General features: G+C 34.8%; 1 protein-coding gene and 1 long non-coding RNA gene across 2 annotated transcripts; both read left to right on the top strand.

The window, feature by feature from the left end:
• The first annotated feature begins 5261 nt into the window (after positions 1–5261).
• On the top strand, positions 5262–16758 carry LOC147491528 (AT-rich interactive domain-containing protein 6-like). Its single transcript, XM_086564580.1, has 14 exons — positions 5262–5526; positions 5662–6616; positions 6702–6741; positions 7418–7470; positions 8490–8535; positions 10130–10222; positions 10923–11045; positions 11156–11207; positions 11295–11376; positions 11792–11858; positions 11938–11988; positions 14513–14605; positions 15622–15733; positions 16431–16758. Exons 2-13 carry the CDS (start codon positions 5664–5666, stop codon positions 15724–15726), a joined length of 1758 nt encoding a protein of 585 aa, XP_086420706.1. The 5' UTR covers positions 5262–5526; positions 5662–5663; the 3' UTR covers positions 15727–15733; positions 16431–16758.
• LOC147491529 (uncharacterized) lies at positions 13714–13958 on the top strand. The gene is made up of 2 exons (XR_015197797.1): positions 13714–13822; positions 13856–13958. It is a non-coding gene; the product is annotated as an uncharacterized LOC147491529 (long non-coding RNA).
• Positions 16759–18062: the final 1304 nt, after the last annotated feature.

Here is an 18062-nt window from a genome sequence, read left to right on the forward strand (position 1 = left end):
TTCCTCCAGTTCACCGGATAACTGGATACGTCGGGAGTTCGATTATTTAAACTTCGGTCATACCCGATGGCGAGCCATGTAAAGGCCTAGTAGGCGTGAGCCCTCAACTTGGGACAAAAACTAAATTAGTAGTATTTGTTTATGCCTACCTAGCATTTTAAAATGAAAAAACTACTAATCAGGCCCACCTAATATTTTAAAATGAAAAAACTACTAATCAGGCCCACTAGGCATTAGGAGGAGGTTTGGTTTGCCCGGGTGACTTTATTTATACATTCGATGCTGTTATTTATTGTCGACGCTAATAAATAGTGGACTAAGGCTTGCTTTTCCAAGTACTTTTACAAAGTAAAACAAAGGCCTTCGTGCTCGAAAATGAAAATAAATTAAAATAATTTTTGGAGTAAGCATAACTCAAAATTGAATTGAAGAGAGGCAAAATAAGAAACATGCTGGTACACTAGGCCCTCCCTAGAGAAATTTCACGCTCGCCTTGGGTCATAACATCACCAATCTCATCTATCCCCTATTCTCATAAGTTGATCGGGTTAAACACAAAATGAACTTTTACATCAAGCACAAACTCTTTGGTTTACTAGGAGAAGGCAACACCGCCTTGAAACAAACTATAACAAAGAAACCATCATATATACCACTAGAAGTAGCAAACTAATAAAAGTAAAAATAACTCAAATAAATCACACTACTACTAGGAAATTGTATCCATATTGCTTCCTTCGGGTAAAACAAAAATCTGTTCATGTTACATGTTAAATGCATAACTTTAATAACTTCATGCAAAGCTCACTTAAATAGAAAAAATAGACTCACCATTTAAAAGTTAAACCAAATACAAAATGAACGAACTTACCAAGTTATAGGCCTCTGGCCTATATCGAACATTCAGGTTAGAGAAACTTAATAAGTGAAAATTTACAATGGGTGCGTGTTAGAAGTTGAAGATAATGGAAGAATGTAGCAAGTCTGAGGTTGAAATGGAGTAGTGGCGGTTCGCTTTTGCTGTTTTTTTGTTAGTGAAATAACTTGAACAATGAGGTTCTTGGTGGGACCCAAAATACCCAATCTCCTCGTCTCATGCAAAAGTCAAAATAGTTGACAAGTAAGTTGGATATAAAAGGTACACACTAGTCCATAGAATTAGGGAACACATGTGGCCAGAACTAAAAATGTGGACTAAACTTTCGACAAAGCCGTGTTTGCGGCCCAATTAGGGCGTTGGAATATGGGCTGTTGCCATATCACACTATTTGGGGCCAACTAAACTGAGTTAGTTGCTGCCTATACACACATGCGACGCGATCATATCTTAAAAAAAAGTAGGATGTGAATATTAAATAATATTTTAAAAGGATGTAACATTAGATTTTAAGTAGGACTGGAAATGGTATAGGATGCGACCCGAATCCGACCATATACGAATCCATTTTAACGGATACGGTTTCTATTTTTGTGATTAGAATTTGACCCGAATATCCGAAAATCTGAATAATTTGAACAAGATTTATATTTTGATGCCTAAAAATTAACTTATATCTTACATTTATATATATAAATCATAAAAATTGTGTATTTTTTTTGTGTTTTTAATAGATATGGATATCCTAATCGGATGGATCCAAATATAGAGAGTTTTGAGTGAGAATCTAACCCTAACTCGCCCATTTTCAGCCTTAATTTTCAGTCATATCAAAATAATTCAAGATTCACAAACCATGTTTTGTCTCCAAACACAATGAATTTTAGAGGTGTCCATGCTTTGTGTTTTGGTTAAAATGGTGAATCTATAAAACCAATTGCAATTAGCCCAGCCCAAGTCGAAAGTTTAAAATCCGACCCAAATAGTCCAACACATAAAAGTTAACCATGAAGAAACCAGCAATCGGAAAAATCATAAGACAATAATAAGGGACATTGAAGATGAAGAAAATGACATGCTGCATAGTAAAGTATATTTATAAAGGCCAACTTTATATATGCCTCAGTAGAAAAGTAGGCAGAATCTTAGATTGTCTACTAAATGGCTAGAAACTAAGGAATGGTGGGAGAATTATTAAAACAATGAATTTTCACACGTGTATTATATATTAACATCAATGAGGTCCATCTACACACTTAGATATCTTTCTAAAGCTATCAAGTTGTTAGTATCTTCAAAACTAAGTTGCTTGAATTGGTATCTTCAAAGGTATTATAATCACCATATATACATGTTCAATATTATCAAAAAAATAGCAACGCTCCTAAAATCCGCCTTAATCTTTGTGTCACTTGAAACCGTAGTTAAACTAAGTTTTACTCAACAGAAGAACAATCATCATATTGTGTTCCAAATCAATATTTGTATAAGCTTATCTACTTTTATTATTGTATATGATTATTCTCCAGTCCATATAAACTTCGATAAATTATTTCTTTAAGATTATAAGTTGACACGTTTCATAGCCCACATTATAAAATACTAATCCCTAGCCACAACACAAAAGAATGATATGCACCGAGTTGAAAAATTAGGAATAGAACATCATTGCTAGTACATGAGCAACAAAAAGATGAAGTACTAAAATCACTCACATTGCTAGTACATGAGTAACAAAATATTGAAGTACTCAAATCACTCACCTTTCAGCGACTTGTATGCCAATCTCGTGGTTAGTTTCTTGAGGTATTGAGTAGCATTCAATCCTTATGAAAGCCTTCTACAATTTGTTGTTAAACCATAAACCTATGTTAGGCGAATTATTTCATCAAATAAGTGTAATGAACCAAATATGTAAGTCTATATCTGCAAGTTATGCAACAAATTTTAAGCTGTCGAGTTCTAATTTAATCTAAGTCTCAAGTTAAATATTAAATACAATGAAATAGCAATTGAGCCCACAGTACATGAGAGAAATCCATTAGTAACAAAAATGATAATCACACGCTTGCACAATTACTTGAAAAGGAAAAAAATAAAAGAAGTAACGCATAGCTAGATCATGCATAAAAGTTGAAACAGATTGAATAAATGAATTCTTATTCATATCAACAATTAAATAAAAATGGCTGTGAAAATTTCATTGCTGAAATCTGTAAAACCCACCATTAAAAAAGAGAAATGATTAGTTCATTCGTAAAATTCAATTCCATAACTTTTCACGACCATTCTTATTAAAAACAAAAACAAAAACAACAAAAACAATTGCTTATGATACTTTCAGTTGTGAATTGTTCAATGGTTTCGAGCATACTCACAGTTGCTAATTCTGACAAAACAACTTTTATTGATGGAGTGTTGTTTGGTTACATTAGCGTTTTAGGTGAATATAAGGATACTGCATAACATCTTTTCTTGGGGTTAGTGGTTGTGTATTGCATCTACGACAAGATAAGTGAGTATGTGTTGAAGAGGTTATTGGTTTGGTGCAGATTGCAATCGGTAATTTATTAACTTGATGTAACTATACTTACTATTTCGTTTTACTTTTGCCATTAATTAATATCTTTCATGTTGTTGTTGTTTTTGTTTTTTGTTTAAAAAATATGCTTTCAACATGTATGACCAATTTTAAACATGTCTTTAACTTTGACATGGTCTTCTATTTAGCATGAACAAAGGGTTTGTTAAGGTGATTATCCGAGGAGAAGTTTACAAAGAAATGTTTCTTTTTTGAGGGGAGGTTTAATTTTCGGGGGTTTTTATTTTCAACTAAAAAGAGAAATGTGAGGGAAAAAAACGTGGGAAAGAGTAGACAAAGTATGGAGCTGTGCAATTTAAGCATTAATCGGTAGCAAATCGCTCCAATAGTTTATAGCGATTAATCGGAATTAATTGGGGATTAATCGAAATTAATCGGTAATTAATTTAAATTTAAATTTAATTTATTTACCATAGTATTTGTTTATGACTTAATTTCTCTTTTTTTTTTTATAAAATATATAAAACCCAAAGAGATGGGTTTGAATCACACATTTGGTGTGACAAAATTTGCATAGTGTTCCATTTCAATTTGATTGACCACTTGATTGAATAGAAAATACAACAAATAATTTTTTGATATATATTATAAATTTCTACACACAAATAATGGAAAATAAAAATAAATTAAATAATCGTCTTAAAAGATTACTAGGCATGGACAAGTATCAAGCGGAAATGACTGAACAATATTGAATATTATTGGTAAGTCCCCGTATTAATTATTTCCTTTTGCTAGAAAAGTCATAAAATGTCTGACTTTGACCCATCAAAAGGTATCTGACTTGACTTGACCCATCGTCCTCAAGCGGAAATACTCAGTAACCATTGATGTCTACAAAACCACATCCGGTTTAGAAACTCGTAAATCATCTCCCATCTCTTTACACTTGGAATAAAACTCATTAAAAGCCGAACCCACAAACATATCAGACCCAATCTTCTTCTCACTTTTCACCAAAAACTATTAAGCGGCGATTTTTGGAAATCGGTTAATCGGAAATCGTCCGATTAAGCGGCATAAATCGTTCGATTTTTCAATCCCGCTCAAACCTCAAATTTTTTACCTAATCGGATCGGTGTAGTAGCGCATAACGCTTATACATTGATTAATCGGTGATTAAGCGGCGCTTAAACTGCACAGGTATGGAGTATAGTTTTTTCTTATTTGTCCCAATTTTTTTTTCTCGTAATTGCAACAGTTTTGTTTTTTTGTATTGTAATTGGTTATAGTGTTGAGACTCTATAAGCCTCCAAAAGACACTGAATTGAAAGAATTGAAATAGGGAAGACTATAATATATATATCTAAATATTTGGGCCCAACTAAAACTGAGTTAGTTACTGTCTATAAATCGCTGCACTGACACAGACACAGAGCGATGCGATCATATCTTAAAAAACTGTAGGACATGAAGATTAAATAATATTTTAAAATCCAAAATTCTATAGCAATCGAATCTTTTGAACTGAATTTGTGAACACACTGACGTGACACTCATCAGGCAGGGGGGTGCGTGTGTATTGGTCAAAGAAATACTGAAAATCAAGGTCTTTTTGCTTGCCACGTCAGTGTGTTCACAAATTCGGTTCAAAAGTGTGAGTTGCTGTAGAAACACTCTTTTAAAATTTATTTCATAGTGACGTAACATTAGATTTTAAGTCATATCAAAATAAGTGAAGATTGAATTTTAGAGGTGTCCATGTTTTGTGTTTTGGTTAAAAATAGTGAATCTATAAAAACCAATTGCAATTAGCCCAGCCCAAGTGGAAAGTTAAAACCCGACCCAAACAGTCCAACACAGAAGAGTTAACCATGAAGAAACCAGCGGTCTTCCAAACTTGAAACAAAAAAAAACAAGAAACTTTTTGCAGACGATGATAAGTCATATTCAACACTTCTGAACTCGTGTCCCGATACGCACACGGCGCATTATATCATCACATCATCATTCATATAATTTATTTATTTTTTTTTATTCTAGGGTTTTTCAACAGCAGCAACAACAACCAAACCCTAAATTTCTCATTTTAAACCTCTCCAACTTGGTAAGTTTCTTATTTTCATTCTCATTGTTAAAAATTCATTCTTTTTTGTTATATAGTTGTATAATTAGGGATTTTCTGAATTTTAAATAGGTTTAGCTTCTTGTTTGTTAAGAAAAGTTTTTTCTTTTATTATAGAAATGAGTGAAAGGAAAGAAGACGAAGAAATGGTGGAAGAACAAGGTGGTTCTGGTTCTGCTTCTGATTCATCATCTGATAGTGATGAAAGTGAACATTTGGTTGATGCCCAAGTTGAGTTACACGATGAATTAGATGAACAAGAAGAAGGAAATCAAGAAGATGTCCCCATTCATTCTACTGAGGCTAATGTTGAGTTACCTGAAGAAGCTAAAGTAAATGAGAATGATGCTGTTAAAACTACTGTTGATGGAAGCTCGAATGGTGAGGAAGTTACAGAGGAAGGTTATGTTATGATTAATCAGACTGAAACTGTTGTCCCTGTTAATGAGGAGGTATTAGACGTTAAGGAGGACGACAAGGGGGTGTCAGATGTTAAGGAAGACGAGATTATGGAGGAGTCGAAGAATGTTGAGGAATTGAAAGACGCGGAGGAGACTAAGGATGTTGAAGAAACGAAAGACGCAGAGGATTCGAAGAATGTTGAAGAATCCAAGGAGGTAGAGGTATCGAAGGATATTGAAGAACCGAAAAAGGTAGAGGAATCAAAGGATATTGAAGAGCTGAAAGACATGGAGGTATCAGAGAATAGGGAAGAATCGAAAGAGGTGGAGGAACCAGAGGAAGTGAAGAATGTCAAGGAATTGAAGAATGTGGAAGAACCAAAGAAGCAGGTGGTGGTTGCTGCAGTGGGGAGTCCTGTACGCGTAGGAAATGGTGTTAAGGAGGAAAGACTGACGATGAAACGGGAGGCTGTATTGGAACAGTACCCACGTAATATAGGAACCTCTAATAACCAGTTAGTTCTAGCAGGACCATATACGTTTGACGGCGATGATACCGGAACTGAAGAGGAGCAAGCTGCATTTATTGTAGAATTGGATAATTTCTTCAGGGAGAGAGGATTGGAATTCAAACACCCAAAGTTCTATGGAGAGGGATTAAATTGTCTTAAGTGAGTTCCAGACCATTGTTTATTATGCCATTTTGTAATTGCTTTTTTATCAGGTCCGATTCTCAGGCATTTGCTATTTATTCAGGTTATGGAGGGCTGTTACAGGATTGGGTGGCTATGACCGGGTATGCCTTCTTTATTTTGTTTTGTGGTTACCATAAATAATATTTTCTTGTTTATATATTTCATTATCAACAACAAAACGCCCAAAAATTATGTTAGGTCAAGAAGGATGCATCTTTGTGATGTAATTCTATTATGTTAATAGCCTCAGTTTTAAATGGTCAGTCACTGAGCTCTTTGGAACTTGGTATTTCGTATGCAAGTCCTTTTCCTCTTAAAAAGATCGCCTAATCATCAAGGAAAGTGCCTATACTGTAGTAAATCTTGAAACTCTGATGGAATTGATAATATAGTTCCAGAGTGTGATGTTAAAGTTGCATTTGATTAAAAAAATAGTAACTACCTCTTAACAAGATCTTTCACATAATGCACATGATCACTACATGTGATTATCATTCCTTGAATCATCTGCAGTACGGATACTGTTATGCCTCAGTGGATATAAAGGAAAAGGAAACACTTAAAAGGAACTACACCCATTTCAGGATAAAAAGAAAAAGCCAAGTCTGATACCTGAGGTTGAAGAGTCGGAAACTAAAACCAAATATTGAAAAAGAAAGAAAAACCTGAAAGAGACAAACAATTTGTGAGAGTGATTAGTTTGTTTACATTTAGGCCATGCACTCCTACATCTTGGATGGAGGACTATCTGTGGCTTACTATTGATGTATTTTGCAGGTGACTGCTTGCAAGCTGTGGCGACAAGTTGGAGAATCTTTCAAGCCTCCAAAGTAAGAATCAGCATCAGATTTTTTGTCTTTAGAATGTCAATGGTCATGTTGGTTATTAATATCTTTTACTTGATTTTTTGGTTGTGAATGTATATATGTTTGTATTTAGTAGTTGCGATTGGTAATGGGAGATGTTGATTTGTTTGTAATTAAAACCTATAGATGTTCTTTTGAAGCGTGAGGTGAGATGATTTAGGGATCCTCTTTAGTGAGGTGGGATGACAAATGTTAGAGGTTTAAGGGCTCCTGACAGCTGACCTATTTGTGAATTCCTGGTTTTTACTTCTGATGAATGGGTTTACTCTAAATCTTTGACATTAAGGCTGCAATTTTTCGAATAAACTGCCTCCTGATACAGTCAACCTTGAGCACTGACTTGCTTGTCTGCTTGGAATGGTGAATAGATGTAATTTGACAGAAAATACTTGGAGTTACTTTAGTTTGCACCTGTTTTAGATATAATTTAGTCCTTTTTAGTGTTGACCGACTTACTTGTTTTTTATGGGAACATACTGATCCTGTTTCAAATGTAGTCCTTTTTGTGCAAAACCTTTTATGTCCTAGCTGGCACAAGATTAGATTAATTGTTTTTATATACTTATTGCTGAACAAATAGTTTTAGTAATCAAAAGGGAAGGGTACACCATAAGTGTGTAGGCCAGGGTGGGTTACTGAATAAACAGTTAAACACAAACACACATATAGAGCAACCAAACAAAGACAAATGTAATGCTCTCCCAGGAAAATGCAAAGACTTAAAAACAGAATTTTCCCTTTAGTCTCAACTGTTCACATTATGTTTCATATACGTAGATTTCTTCTATATTTCTGCTGTAATTTTGTATGTTTTCAGCATTTATTTATTTGTATTATTTAGAATTTAGTGGTAATTTTAGCATACAATATGAGAATTAGTCAGTTTCATCTGCTACTCTTCAGAAGTCTTTTAGCATTTTAATTGTTTATTGTATTTGTTAAGTTAGTGACTAACTTTTTTCATGTTTCCCCCCCTCTTGTAGGACCTGCACTACTGTCTCTTGGTCATTTCGAATATTCTATGAAAAGGTGAATGATTCATTACAAAGCTTCCTCACATCTTTAGCATTTGTAGAATTTTCAGCCTTTTGGCTTGTTGCTGTTGTTGGTGTTGCATGTTTTTGTGTGTTTTCCATGCATGTGTGACTTTAGGTGGTAATAAGAATGCATTTTAGGCTATGTTACATGGATACCTCATATTTTGAAAACAATCAGTGTCAGATACATGCCCTCGTATCTATAGCCGCACACATTGTATGTGATATACCTCAATCTTTGTATTTTGCTGTGTCAGACACTTCGTATCCGTGTCGGATATGTATCCATATCAATGTAACTTAGATTTTAGGTAAGAAATAAAGTTTCTGTTGCAAAATAGTTAGAATGTTTAAACTGTTTGAGCTCTTCACCCCTCGCACTATGATGCACTCACGAAGTTGCTTTCGTCGATTATGAAACTTGATTCTTTTGATGAGAAAAATGAGTTTTTCCTTTTGCTGAAATTGGCGAAGAATATCTGAAGCATAAACACTTTTGAATTTTATATTGGTGCATTGGTATGGGTAAAATCTGATAGCAAATGTCACAACTTCGTGAAAGTGTACTCATGACAGTTGGTTAGTCTGAAACTGGATAACTGATTAGATCAAACTTTTTAGGTTGTGCAAACCTTTTATGTCTCATGGTAGTAGCAACACAATTCTTTGTATACGCTACATTTAAGGATGGGTAGGTTGAGAAAGATGTGAGCTTATAAATCACAATCATGGTTGGATCATTGAAATATATGGGCTGTTTTAGGAGTGTTATATTGCTATATGACCAGCACGTTACCATTATATGAAACTGCAAGTTTTACAAGACAGGAGCTGCGAATGATGTTTTCTGAGTAATGTATTGTGCAAATATGCTCATAGACCTAGTGTAGTAAGAATGAAATTTCAGACTTGTTGTAAGACCAAGAAGAATGAAATTGTAGGTTTTTGCACTTGAGATAGTGTGACATTTTGATCAGTTTCATATTTAGTTTACTGAGGGGAAGTTCATTGAGATGGTTTCATGGTTCAGCCATGTTCTGTGTGGACCATATACAATTGGAAGGAATTTACATGTTGATTTCATTTCCTTATGTGTAATTGTTATTTAATCTTTATTATTAGGTTGATTCTAAAATAGGTAGAGAAGGTCTAACAGAACTGGTGTCATTGAAAGTTTAAAACATGGTTTTCATATATTGAACTAGAATGGCTCATTCAATATCTTTATCCTTTTTAGTGAATATTTTTGTTTACCACCTTTAGGTATAACAAAATGACCCCGAAAGTTAACCCTCACCAAGAGGTAAATCTGTCGTCCTAAATATTAACAGCCACACATAAAAATAGATAATGCGCAAACCCCCTAAGACAGTGAACATCAAAGGAACTCATGGGAATATTTGAGCTTGATTTGTTCCTAAAGTAGTGCTAGGTGGTCCTGATTCTGCGCCTTTTATTTATTTATTTTGTTTGTTTAGTTATTTATCTCTATTTATTTATTTGTATATAAAATTTATGTTGTTAGTTTTATACGCTGTTTTCATTCCTGCTTAAATCCTTGTAACTTAACACTCGAGTTCTTGCAGTCACTTCTTGATTATGAGAGGCATAAAATGCGTGGTGGTGAGCTCCATATTCCTGCTTCTCCCCTTTCAGAACCTATGAGTGTTGACAATCATGTAAGTCGCTTTATGTTGCTTCATTGCTATCACATTACTGTTCTTGCGAATCTGGGAACTTAATACTTATTCTTACTTGGTTGAACTTAATACGTGTTCTGGGTTTGAGTTGAAACATTGCACTTATTCAGTTTGATTGAATCTTGTAACCAAAAATCACGTAATTTGTTCCTTTTGCCCTGGAAACCATCCCTGAAAGTTTACTTGGCTGTATCATCTTGACATGGTACATATCTCTTTGAATATATAATGTTTGCTGCTTATCCTGACCAGGAAAGGGAAAAACCAAACCATTTGGTATGAGTATTTAAGTGGCTCTCTGTCCCCCTCTCCTTTCTTCTCCCATTTTTTGTGTTCTTTTTACAATTTCCCTCATATTTATGGGTTGACAAAGACTAAGATTAATTATAACATCATAATAGATTATAGGGCACTGTACAATGCTGGGAAGAAAATAAAATATAAAGAAGCTGTGGAAACAGAATTATGGGTTTCTTTCCATTTCAGTTACTCGTGGAGTTTCACACTTTCACCCCATACGTATACACCTTTACATTATTTATTATTATTACTCCTATTTTATTTAGAGTGTAGCTCTAGCATGAATTATTTAGTTTGGGTGGAGGGCTGTGAACTTTTCTTCCCCCTTTTTTTGAAAGATATGCACTCATCCTATCTCTATGTATGTCACACTTGATAGATGATTGGTCATCAAGGGTCAGGATCAGGTAGGGCACGAAGAGATGCTGCTGCTCGTGCTATGCAGGGGTGGCACTCTCAACGACTTCTTGGGAATGGTGAGGTTGGTGACCCTATTATCAAGGTGTGTGAAACTTGTGTCTAGCTCTGTAGCATGCATGTTTTATCATTTGTCTCTATCAACTTTTCCTGCTATTTCCCTGACCCCTAAGTAAACTGATTAATGTTCTGCAGGATAAGCACTCAATGTCTATACCAAAGCGTGAAAAACAGCTTAAAAGTGTTGGTATGGTGTTACAACCAAATTTTGTGTGTTCATCTATTTTTCCTTCAGACTGTCACTTGCCTGAAATATTGTTTTGATTCAAAACAGGTTTACTGAAACGTAAAAAGTCATCTATAATGGATCGCTCTGTCAAAGCTGCACGTACTATTACTAAAGTATCAAAGCCCCAGTTAAGATCCCTCTTCTATGTTTTGGTCTCTATCATTAGTTTGTTTGCATGGCATAATAAGGTTTTGGTATGCAATGGGACCTTAGTTTACATGGCATATTGGCATCTGTTTCTTTTATTTATTGAATTTTCTCTAGTATGCTATAACTCTTGCATTTTTTTTTGTCTAATTCGTCTCGACAAAGATGAATTTTTCATACAAGGCCTTTGTTTGTGAAAATGATCTTTGTCTGTCACGAGCAATTCTTTTTCCTCTGGAATTGCCTTCTTTGGAAGGCATCACCCTGAATACCTAAGGGAGACCAGAAACAATTTAGGAAGTATATCTTTCGATTAATGTGTTTGTAAATGATCACTTGTTGCTATTGTTGGAGATGGTGCTAGACTGCTAGTTATTAAGTGATTTCTTCTGCAGAATTGAGACAGAGGTTGTTGATCTTGGGCCTGCTGCTGATTGGGTGAAAATCAACGTTAGGAGAACTGTAAGTTTTGAACTTGATTTATGATTATCATATCTCATCTTCGCTTTAAAAATAAGTCACAATCTGTCTCTTTCTACAGAAAGATTGCTTTGAGGTCTATGCCTTAGTTCCTGGGTTGTTACGTGAGGAGGTAATTTTCTATGCTTTCTGATCTCTTCTTACTTATTAATCAGCTCTTTCTATCAATATTTAGAAAAAAACGCCTTAAAGCCTTGAGGCGGAAGGCCTCAGAGGCGTAAGCCTCAAATGTAAAGCCAAAATTTTGGAAAAAATATAGAAAAATCAAGAAAATTTGAAAAACCTCACATATATGGCCACCTTGACATCTTATTTTGATTCCATATCTTGACATCCAAAACCTAAAAGTGGCCTAACACATTGAACTAAGGGCTGATTTTTGGTAGAGAAGATCTCCCTACCATGGATAGCATCTCCACCAAAACTCATCTCAATTTGATATGTCTAGCCTTATCAAAAAGAGTGCAAAAACTGTGAACCGTTGGATAAATATCGAAGATGAACACAACTTTTGACAAGGTTAGGCATGTTCAAATGTGCTCATATTTTGTGGAGATGATCTCCATTGTATGGAGAACATATTCCCAAAAAATCAGCCCTTAGTTCATTGTGTAGGTTGTGGATGTCAAAATAAGATGTCAAGGTAGCCTGCCCCTATACACATAATATTGACCATAAAAGCCTTTACTTTGTGGGTGTTGTTGTCGAGCTGCATTATAAGGAACGTTTACGCTGGTCTTAGCTACTCAGTAAGTAAAATAGATACGAAATAAGTAATATCACAGATTTAAAAAACAAAATTACTAGGAAATAATAGCATTGCTATATATAAATAGGCAAAAATCATAAAAAAACAATAATAGCAGTAGCAAGCTACAAAAGTTTCCCATTTTAACCTCTAACCAAAAGTTAATTCCATGACAAGGATAAAACACGGCTTATTCTTGGATTGGGGGTTTTATGCGATTTCTAAATTAAAAAGGAAGTCTTGGTAACAAAAAAAAATTAAAATTAAAATAAAAAAAATAGACAATTTGAGAAAAGGCCTTCATTGAGGCTTTTAAGGCTCGAGGCGTAGGTATTGAGGTTGTACACCTCATTAATGTCTGATTGTCAGGCTTAAGCTTTTTGAACCTAGCGTGGAGCCTTGGTGCATTTTTTATCCATGAGCCTTCAGGCGTGCCTCGAGGCATAAGCCTTGGTGCTTTTTTAAAAAAAAAATTAAATTACTTCCTATCCTTGTTAAGCTCAAACTTGCATTTGAGAAACGGACTCTTACTCGATGTATTCATACTGTATAAAAGTGTAGTAGAAAGGTGAATGTATTTCTACTCAAGAAATATATTAGATATAATTACCTGATAAGGTGTGGCAGACTTGAGGTCACCAAGTTGGAATCCTTATTAAGCAAGTATTGTCTTGAAAGTTTCCTGGTTGGATGGTACTATTTAATTGTTTGTGTGGAGAAACATATGCTGTTAAGCAGTGTCAAATATATGTATCTACTATCTAGCTTTATTTGCGAATCGCTTTCATTAAGTGGGAGTTAAGCAGTGTTATCAAAGTCGTACGATTCTCGACTTGAATCGTACGACTCAAGTCGAGTCGTAATCAAAAAGATCAAAATCGTACGAACAAATCGTTAATAACAGAAATCGTTACAAAATCGGGATTCACATCGCAAAATCGTAGGAATCGGAAATAATAACGATTCCAACGATTCAAAAAGACAGCAACAGCACAAATCAAGAACAGAAGAAAAAAGAAGAGAAAAAAGATAAAGAAATCAAAGAACTTACAGGTAAGTCTTCTACTTCTTCTTCTTCTACTGCTACTTCTTCTTCTTCTTCTAATTCTACTTCTACAGCAAGTTTTTCTTTTTTTTCGGCAACTCTCCTCCTTCTCAATCTTTTTTTTTTGTTTTAACAAAGCCACCGAAGGGTCAGGTCTAATTTTATAAGACCTGGGTCATGGGTCAGGTCTAATTTTATAAGACCTGGGTCGGTCAGGTCCATATAATTTTATAATTTTAGCCCATATTTTATTCCGAAAATTAGACCAATTTCAACAAAATTTCAGCTTTTTTTCAGAAATTTCAACCATTATGTCTCCATGTTTTCAGAAATTTCGAAAATTAGAGTATTATTAGTGTGGAATGGAGATTTGGGGATTTCTCTTAGGGTGATTAGTAATTTTCTTATGGTATATTTATATATATAAAAAATTTACAACCCCTATATATAATATGGCTTGAATCTTACGATTTACGATTCGATACGATTTACGATTCGGTAAAAATGGAAAACGATTCCCGTTTCGATTCAAGAGTTGACAACATTGGAGTTAAGTACCAAAATGCGAACATGGTTTCTTCTTACTAGTATCATGAGACTCTGTGAGCTCGTGTACTGTTTCGTGTTAGTTAAATCTGTGGCATAATTTCAATGTAAAAGTAGTGAATATGTGAGAACTGTTGCAAACGATAAAGCATAATATCTTGAAATGTATTTGTATCTTGAGCTGTTCTTTCTATGTTGTTGGGATTGTAGTTTGGGCTTTGGTAAAACTTGTCGCTAAAGTGTCATCTAAGTCTGTTTTCTTTCTGCTAATAAACTGTGTGATCTTTGAGATATTAGGTACGTGTTCAGTCAGATCCAGCTGGCCGCCTAGTTATTTCTGGTGACCCAGAGCAACCTGACAATCCTTGGGGTGTTACACCCTTTAAAAAGGTATGTCCGTTTGTTTTGTTTCTTTTTGTTCGTTTTCCTCAATGTACCTTTTTGATTGGTAAAACATTGACTAGCAAGTAGGAATATAATGACATGGACATATGGTTCAAATATAACTAATGGAACAGTTACCTAGTTGATTTCATTAGCTTGTTCCTCCTTTATTTACATATTTATTTTTATTATTATGTTTTTTAAATAAATCTAGTGAAGACGGGTCTCAATCTTTCGTTTCAGCACCCTTTTCATATCCTTGGGCATTGTAATTTTGTTTAGGTTTCCTTCTCCAGGAAGATTTTTTTCATGAGGTCGTTTTTCTCTACAACTCTCATAGCTGTGCATCATACCTAGGTTTAAGTTAAACCCTGTTAACTGCTCTCACCTTTATTTGATATATTTGCTAGACAAATCCTTCATGGGATTTGGGATCTTGGAGTAGCAGCGAAGGTTTTACACATTTCCCTTACAGGTTTTTGATGTTTATTTGGTCAAGGAAGCCTCATTTATGAAACAGTTGGAGTCCCCAACTCCCACATCAAAAAGTTTGTTGGTTTATATATTTTTTAAAATTGATTGGACAGATAACTAATCACAAGTGATTTTGGCTACATTGGCTTCCAATATTTTGGCCATTCCTCCCACTCGCCTCTACAATTTGCATTGGCTAGGCTATTCTTCTTTTATTTGTTATAAGAATAGTGTTGCGAATATATTATTTCCTTTTTTGTGCCTTGCCCATTGTCAAGATATTTAAAGTTTTTGAGATTCCGGCGAGTAAAAAACCATAGTTTCTTCCGGTGAGACTGTTCGATTACAATACCTTTTCTGCCAAATACTAGAAAACTAATATTGTGTCTATGGTCTTTCCCTTAAAAATGCAATACACATATGCTTGCAAGTACTGTCCCACCAACACGGTCAAGATTTGTCTATTATGTAATATGAAAATGTTTCTTAAGATTTTAGCTTTTATTCATCCATGCATGATTGTTGATTTATTGAACTTCTTTTTCCAGGTTGTCAGCCTACCGTCAAGAATAGATCCACATCAGACATCAGCCGTGGTCACCTTGCATGGCCAATTGTTTGTTCGTGTGCCTTTTGAGCAGTCTGATTTGTAGTATGCAGGTGAGCAGTCTGACATGTGGTATAAAGCAATTACTCAAATGCTTCAAACGTAGGCTGTGTTTGTTTGATTGTTTGCCTGTATAATTCCCCTGTAAATTGAGCTAGATTAGAGATGGTTTTGCAGTAGAATAGGGATTGGTATTGATTGGCGTTTCTTTCTATTGATAAAAAAAAAAAAAAAAAAAAAAAAAAAAAAAGATAATAGGTGTTTCTTTCCACTTCAAACTCCTTCCCAAGTGATGCAAGTACCTGTAAAAGTTTTCCAGTTCCATTTAATTTGCTTACTTGTTTTTAGGCTTTTAGTGGTGGGACGACCTATTTTAGATCGTAGACATTCTGTTATGGCTCAAGTTTTTATGGAAAAACAGGTGTCAGCTAGCTTCTTAGATAGCTAAACTTTTGGGTGCTGATACCAGAGGTCTGGGGTTCGAACCCTGCCAGCATTACTGAGTTACTGATCTCATTAAAAACAGGCTTGCCAAAAAAATAATAATCTGTTGCTATTGAAAACTTCACAAGCAAAATAAGCACGGCCATAACAGCAATACTTTTGCATTGCTATTGTTAAATATGGATGGTTCATTATTTGCCATAAATATTTGCTTGTCTTGGTATGTACTGTTTTTATTTTTGGTTCATTAATTTCTTACCTTTCTGATTTTAATGAGTTAGTTTTTTCCATTTTTCGTTATTTCAGGTGTATGACAACTGGCTTTTGCTTGAACAACTTTTCTATTCTCTAACAAGTCTTGCCTCTGGTTGCTGTATACCCAAGCTTTACAATGACCCTTGTCTGCCTGTCTTTTGCCTTCTGGTAGAGCTTGCTTAATTTATTTAATTACGAACAGCAAAAGGAGGGAGTACCTATGATCCATCTCTGAACAATGTTACTTTAATTTCCCAAGCCTTAGTTTAGGGTTTCCTGTCTAGGTTAATTATTGTAAATCTACAGGTTCATTACATGTTTGAGCATTTGAACCATTGTGCTTAATTTACATTTTAATCACATTTAGGGTGTTACTTTAGTTGAACAGTTGAAGGCATCACTTGTCTTCTAGAATTAGAGCCGATTAAGGTGTTAGCATGAGAAGGGTAAGATGTTGTATGATATTTTCCAAATGCAAAGGTGGATGCTGTACTAAGCCCAAACTTGACTTTTACTGTATATATTCTGAAACCACTATGGGTAAGGCCTGATGCTGCGAGTCTGAGGTGAAGCAACATTGAGTGTACAACTTGTGCAGTACAATGTATCACCAAAATCTAAGATTATACTCATAATTATGGAATATGACTTTCAAAACTTTATGCAAAGAAGAAAAGACAAACAGTTTTTTAAAATTGAAATGTTGAAAAATAAAATAAAATGATAAATCTGTTAAATGTGACAATTTTAAATTATCATTCATGTTACACCATTGTCCGTCCCTAATCTTTCCCTGGAGTTTCCATGCTTTTTAGAGACGTATATACAAGACTGTTGTTAGGGCTTGAGAGAACGCGTTTGAAAGTAGTGGTTGTTCACTCTCAGCGAAACTATAACTGTGCTTGTCATTTGAAGGGGGGGAGGGGTCAGGGGTGGTTCTACCGGAAAGATCAGTGCAGGATATTACAATTTTGGTTGTTCTCAGTCAAGAGTTGTGGTTGCTTTGCCAGTTTTTGGCTACTTTACAAAAACTCAAGTTATTTTGCTTCTGAATTCGAAGAAAAGAATGGTGGGCGTCGGGGAGTTTAGACTCTAGAGACATTGGAAATAGAGCCCGCGTTATTGGCCTCACATTGGATTTAGTAAAACTTCTGTCTTTCTTTTTCCGGGGCGGGGTTTTTTCTTCACATTATTTTTTCGTCATACTATTCATGGTTCTGTTGCTAAAAAAACGTCTGTTTCAAAGTGATAATTCACTATACAAACTCATCACTTTCACACTATTCATGGTTGTTTAACACTTCCACTATTATCATTTAGAAAGCTAGCTAGGTAGCCTAGGTGTAATGGATTTCGTTTAGTCTCATCTAAGTCAGCCTTCTTTGTTGCTCTGTGAATGAGTTCTACAACCGACTAGTTGTAGCATGGTGACGTTGTATACCAACTTCAAGGCTCTCAGTACTTTTTTCTACTTCCTAGTATTGAACTATGAACTCTGGAGAACGGGAGAGCAAGCGTTTGGCCATGGCACATTATCACCACCTTTCTTTTCTCAATTATTAAATATAGACTACTTCTCTCAATTTTTTTTTTACTTGTAAAAAAAACAAGGATATGCAAAAAATTTGGCCTTCAGAGAGAAATGGGCGACTTCTATCTTCTTTTCAGACCATGATCACAGCT

This window comes from Coptis chinensis, chromosome 6 (genome assembly GCF_015680905.1).
Source record: "Coptis chinensis isolate HL-2020 chromosome 6, ASM1568090v1, whole genome shotgun sequence".
NCBI classification, from domain to species: domain Eukaryota; kingdom Viridiplantae; phylum Streptophyta; class Magnoliopsida; order Ranunculales; family Ranunculaceae; genus Coptis; species Coptis chinensis.